We start from the raw sequence: 6,431 nt of genomic DNA on the forward strand, positions 1-6,431 counted from the left end.
GTTTGAGTAGTCAATGTTAGTCTTAATTTGCACAATTTACTTTTGAACTTTTACATACGTATGTATTCCCAACTGTGGCATGTAATGCCTTTCTTGCCTTTATTGCTACCGATCAACCTTCTACTTGTACAGAGGAATAAGTGGTTTTTAAACAGCATTATATACAAAATTTGATGTATCTGGTTTATCCAAAACCAAGAAGTGCACACACATATACTCAACATTACACAAATTCAATTATTTTATTACACAAAGAAGTGCACACACATATGGTTGATGTATGTGGTTTATCAAAAACTGAAATCCACCTTACATAACTTGATGTATATGGTTTATCCAACTCGCAAAAGATAAACAGTTGGTTCATCAAAAATTGCAAACACATCAACCAAAAACACCCTAAACCCGTTACCATTACTCACCACGCAACAATATTTTAACAAAGCAAATCCTTGCACGGTCACCTAGTCGTTTGAACAATGCCAGATCATTATGATTGTTGAATAGCAACTTAGCAGCAGCCACTTGTTCGTCCTCCGAAAGCTTAGTCAGACTTTGCAATGCAGCCAGTACCGTATCTTGCACTTCTGAAATTTTCTCCTGAGAAGACATTTCCTTGATCAAGTGTGACATCGTATCTTTCGTTATGTGAGCGAGGTTGTTGATTGCTTCGACTATGGAGTCATCATGCTCGTTTATTTGCTTCCTTTTCCTTACTTTTGGAACTTGCACCTTCAACCGATTTTGACGTAGGCGTATGCGTTTCGGATATGGAATCATCAGCACCGTCAGTCGTGTTAAAAGTACGATTCTCTCCAAGGAACTCTTCATAAGGCAGTTCGTTACCCAGTTTCAGAACTTGTTGCAGCACATTCTCAAATTTCTTTGATTGATCCCCAGTTGCTCGATCGTTTCCGAATATTTCACACCAGTCACCGTAGTGTGACCACTGTTTATGTCGCATTGATCGTAAGCTTGGTTCGTGCTGCAGCAGATGCAATTACAATGGTTCAGTGAATGAGTTACGTAACTGAAGGTCAAAATACGTGGACATACATACCTTCACAATAGATTCTCATGTCTCATCCGTTACATCGATCGTGTTCTCAGTGTCATTCCATCCGACTCCACTTTTGGATAGCAAAGTCACCAAAATACTATGTGTTTTCTTCCACACATGAATTTTTGAATTTATAAGAGGATTACCACGTAAAGTAGTACCTGGTATTGCTGTCTGCATTGCGTTCTCCAACAGATTCAAGTAACCCGCTTTAAAACCATTCTCACTTTTCCAACCCTTCGTGATAATCTCTTTAAGCGACTGTATTAACACGTCTTCCTCACGACCGGTCCAACTTCTCCGTGTCTTATCCACTTTCTTGCACCGCCCACTGCCACTCGCAGAAGCTGCTACACTGTCCATGCTTACAGAAAAGCTTCAAGTACGAAGTCTGCCATGATATCAAAGTAGTTAGTATATATGATATTCAATAACAGAGTTGAAGGCAGTAGAATTTAGGAATGGATGTTCAATTCAAAGAATTTCAATCAACCAACAATGTTGATGACACATAGTTCAAACAGTAGCATTCATGAACAAAACAACTAAAAAAAAGGCACAATAATGAAACAGATGAAAGATGTCCAACTACAGACCACACTAACAATGAATCTTTACAATACAAATACAACAATGTTAATTGTATGTGTTCCACATTGACATTGCGAACTCATCTCTCCAAGTATCCCACCCACTGTATGACTCGAAAATGCTTATATAATCATTCTGTGTATCATTACGGGGCTGCCAACATCGTAATCATATTCATCCAATGGATCATCAGGCATTTGATTACGGATGAAACTGTGTAATAGTATGCACACGAGAATTATTTGGTTTTGAATCGCTAAAGGGTAGAACGATGGACTTCGAAGAATAGTCCATCTCTTTTTCAGCAAACCAAATGCTCTCTCGATAATGTTTCTTGCTTGTGAGTATCGCCAATTGAAGAGCTCTTTGTAATCTTGTGGTGCGGATGTTCGATTTCCCCAAGCATTCCTATGATATCTTACTCGCCTGTACGGAGTCAAAAATCCCTCGACATTGGCGTATCCATTATCACAAAGATAATAACAACCTGCAAGATGTTTACATGTGATACATTACTTTTTGGAAAAACCCGGAAATATATAATGTATAACGAAGTGAGAAGACAATTTCGACAAAATTTAACACCGTAGTTGTTAACATATTACCTCTTGGAACTTTGAAGAGATCATCCCGAGTTAACGCATCTCTTAATACTCTTGCGTCAGCCGCAGATCCCTCCCACCCAGTAAGAGCGTAGACAAAGTTCATATTGCGGTCACAAACCCCAAGCACATTTACTGCAATAGTTCCTTTTCGTGTTCTATATTTGGCTTTCTCTCGAGCAAGAACGTGTACACCGACGAGTGTTCCATCCAATGCACCTAGACAACCCTGAAACAAATAAGAGAATTAAGACTTTTATTTGACTAACATATTTATGAAAGTACATCTCAATTAAGTATGTTAGAAATTATACCTGAAACCATTTCCAAGAGTCATTGTCACAGTTCTCATCCACTGGGGAAGGCTTCACAAGAAATAATGGATATAACCTCATCAAGGCACGCATAACATCATGAAAATGTGAACTGATTGTCTGTCCACTTCGCATGTAATCATGACTAGTCACCCGATTTTTTTTATGATGCGCCAAAATAGACAAAAACATTGCCACATTCTCTTGCACTCGGACATATCGAGAATCTGTTAGTCCTCCTACATTCATTAGAAGATAGCACAAACTTCCGAAGGCATTGCGATTCATTCTCAGATTCACCACACACTGAACATCCCCAGCATCAATGATCATATTCAAATGGCTTACTTGAGCATTGATTCTTTGTGTCATTGTGTACGATACCGGTGTTCGACTACGGACACGACGTCGCTGCCCAACCATTCTCGTACGTTGTCGGATTAGAAGACACAACAGCAATAAATTTCGAAACAACAGTTGTTATACCACAAGAACCAGTAGCATGTTTCTACGTTTCATGTCCATCTTTGCCACAACACTCAAAAAATGAGAACACATTCACATTTAGTCGCACAATTAAGACTACAAACAAAACATTGATACAACATTTATTGAAAAAATTGTTTTCGCCACTTATGGACTTATACGGAAGTTAGAAAGAAAGCCATCACATTACAATGTAAACCTGTTCGTACAATGTTGTTATTCAAAATGAAGGCAGCAGCAAAAAACTAAAGAATATGAGTCATCAATTGGAGTATTTGTCTTACTCACAAATAATGAACAAAAAACATATTACAGATTATCAGTTAATAATTTTATTCACTGTATTTCAACTTAAACATGTAAGGTAATATGAATAGAACAAATGATATACCAATATAATTGAAGGTGCTATTCACTGGTCTACCCAACAGCGAAGGATCAAATATGGAATTGAATGTGGCTAATGCTCTTCAAGTTGAACAGAAAATGTGTGTACTGCAGCTCTCTTCCACTGATTTCAATAGGGCTGAGAAAATAAATTAGTTCAGATGAAGGTGAAAGAAAAAATCAAATTGACGACAAACATGGTGAGAAGATGAAGTTTGTAACAATTTCTTTAAACTGCCAATCACTCACCTTCCCGTAACCTTTGTTTTGCTTTCTCTTCAAAATTCCATCATCGTCGTCACCTTCAAATTGCAGAAGCCATAGCGGCGGCCTTTGATACAACGAGTGAATCACTCACCTTGTTCTTATTCGCAGATTAAATCTCAAGTAGGGCAAAGGGCATTTATGGAAAAATAAGGCGTTGGCTTGGGCACTGTACAAAATGGGATTCCTAATACCTCGAAGAAAATGGGATCCGTGTCAGCCGTTTTCACAGGTGAACAGTGTCCTAATCACGGGAATGGGGTTATCCATAATGCATTTATCAGCGAGTCAAACACTTGATTGATAGTCCTATTGTGAGAACCTGAAATTCCAGTAGTAGCAGCAGCTAGCAAATTTCAGCAGAAGCTAACAATTCCAGCAGCAACTTAGATTTCAGAAGATGGTATTTTTTCAGCAGACAAAATCCAGCAGACAGAATCCAGCAGCAGAAGAGTTCAGTAGCGAGATTCTAGCAGATAACTACTGGTTCTGCTCAGGACTTGTAACTGAAGCATTTAACATGGAATAAAGGCTGTTAATGACAGATTATGGTCATTAATTGGAAGGCTAACAGTCAGATTTTGGCCTATAAATAGCACGAAAATCTTGAGTTATCACTTGAAATTAGAGCTAAGAGAGTGCATTTTTCGAAGCTGTAAAATCCAGTAGCGAGGCAAGCAGATTTCCAGACTTCAACCGAAAAACTCTAGCAAATTACGGTAAGTGGGCTTATATATAAATATATTGAAATCCGTTTGATAATTCTGTTTTAAAGTTCAGTTCTGTATGTTTGATTTCTGATATATGATTTTGAAGCACTGAAACTCCCTAATGAACTAATGGTAGGAATATATATTCTGAATACTTCTGAATTCTGATTCTGATTCTGGTCTCACCCCTTAGAGGAGAGAACATATAGGGGACTGATATCAGTTTATCCATGAAATTTACTAACGTGCTCAGTGCTTACTAATTGTGATTTCTGTTCTGAAACCTGTGATCTCTGAATTCTGATTACTGTTATGAAAATATAAGTTTCTGTATATTATTATATTACTGTTTCTGTTGAAAACGATTTCAAAAACTGGGAGTTATTCTCGCCCCTTCTTACTGAGTGACAACCATATCACTCACCCACCAAACCCATCTCAGATAAGAACGATGAAGAAAAGTTAGAAGAAGAAGAGCAGATTCAATTTTGGGACTGGTGACGAAGATCGTTGTTTTCAGTTCTGATTTATATTTTATATCTGCTGCATCTGTTCAGACATTGTATTTCTGGTTTTACATTTCCGCTGTAAAACATTATTAATTGAGTTGTATCAGACATTGAATATTCAGTATTATGAATAAAAGGATGGTTTCTGAATTCTGTACTTTTGAGGCTTGTTGTTTTCGAATGTGAATTTGAGAGCAACGCCGGTGTCAACCAACCCCCGTCCCGGGGCGTGACATTGACTATTGAAGTGGTATCAGAGCAAACCAGGTTTCATAATCTGGGGAGGAGGAACTAGAAATAATAAGTTCTGATAGAGTTCTGAAATTAAGTCCTGAAGGTTACTGAAAATTTACTACTGTAATAGACTATTGAAAATATAGACTAACTACGTACAGTTGGGAAAAATCAATAAGGGAAACAAATCAGAATACAGTAGAGCTCTGAGTGTTTCAGTAGCATGTCTGAAATAAGCAGCATGTCTGAAATGAGTAGGAAAAAAAAATCAGTAGACCCAAAACCAGTAGCCCGAAACCAGAACCAGTAGATGGAAACCAGTAGATCTGAATGCAGAAGATTGGGTCAGTAGACTCGGAATGCAGCAGACTGCTTCTAACAGTGCTGGAAAAGCAGCAGACTGATTGCAGTAGCATCAGAGTTGCAGTAGATAGTGTATTCCAGCAAGCGCATGCAGTCGACCTTGCAAATGACATGGAAGTTGAGGTGTTTTTCGCGCAAACTTCAAACGGCCATAACTTTTGATCCAGGATGAATTTTACTATTAAAAGTAGGCGTTGGAAAGATCTCGAAGAAGAGAACCTAACCTAGAACCATTCAATCGTTCTAGCACCGCCAACGAACCTCAAAATCCTTCGTTTAGATAGGGATATCATCATTTCCGTAAAATTTTTAAACTTTTCGAAACTTTGAGAAATTTTCATTTCCAAATGGCTTAGCATTTTTACACCAAACTTGGTACCATTCATGTTCTTGTTGTGAAGGATTTTTAGTAAAATTTTCACGCTATTCTGAGACCGAAAAATTTTTGAGCCACTTTCTTCTACTAAATGTTATAGGCATGCTGATTCTGTTCATTTCAGTAATTGTCTATAATTCGACTTGTATTCTTGATATCATTTCTGAACCTTCACTCTCATGTTTTGGATGTAGGATATGGCTGACCAGAGTAGCTACATTAAGAGCTTAGAAAGGAAGCTAGAGAAACTCAAGGAACATAACTATTGTCTAGAGCTGGACAAAGACGAATTAGAGCGCCGAGCAGAACACTTGAGAAGTGATGTTCAATGTTATGCTCATTATCTGCATGAAGCAGAAGAGAGGAGTAGGAAGGCTCAAGAAGAGTTTGAAACCTCACAAGAGACTGTGGCAGAATTCATCGAGTTACGTGATACACTAGTTGAGAAGATCCAAATACTCAAGGATCAAAATCACCAACTCGTGCACCAGCATAATCAGTATAGTAAACAGACTGATGCACAGATTCATGAGTT

The 6,431-nt window shown here is 38.0% G+C and overlaps 1 protein-coding gene across 1 annotated transcript; it reads right to left on the reverse strand.

The window, feature by feature from the left end:
* Positions 1-269: 269 nt before the first annotated feature.
* On the reverse strand, positions 270-3,264 carry LOC142531243 (uncharacterized). The gene is made up of 4 exons (XM_075637337.1): positions 2,568-3,264; positions 2,257-2,482; positions 1,061-2,138; positions 270-985 (listed from the first exon to the last, which is right to left on the reverse strand). Exons 1-3 carry the CDS (start codon positions 2,988-2,990, stop codon positions 1,774-1,776), a joined length of 1,014 nt encoding a protein of 337 aa, XP_075493452.1. The 5' UTR covers positions 2,991-3,264; the 3' UTR covers positions 270-985; positions 1,061-1,773.
* Positions 3,265-6,431: the final 3,167 nt, after the last annotated feature.

Source organism: Primulina tabacum, chromosome 17 (genome assembly GCF_025594145.1).
Source record: "Primulina tabacum isolate GXHZ01 chromosome 17, ASM2559414v2, whole genome shotgun sequence".
NCBI classification, from domain to species: domain Eukaryota; kingdom Viridiplantae; phylum Streptophyta; class Magnoliopsida; order Lamiales; family Gesneriaceae; genus Primulina; species Primulina tabacum.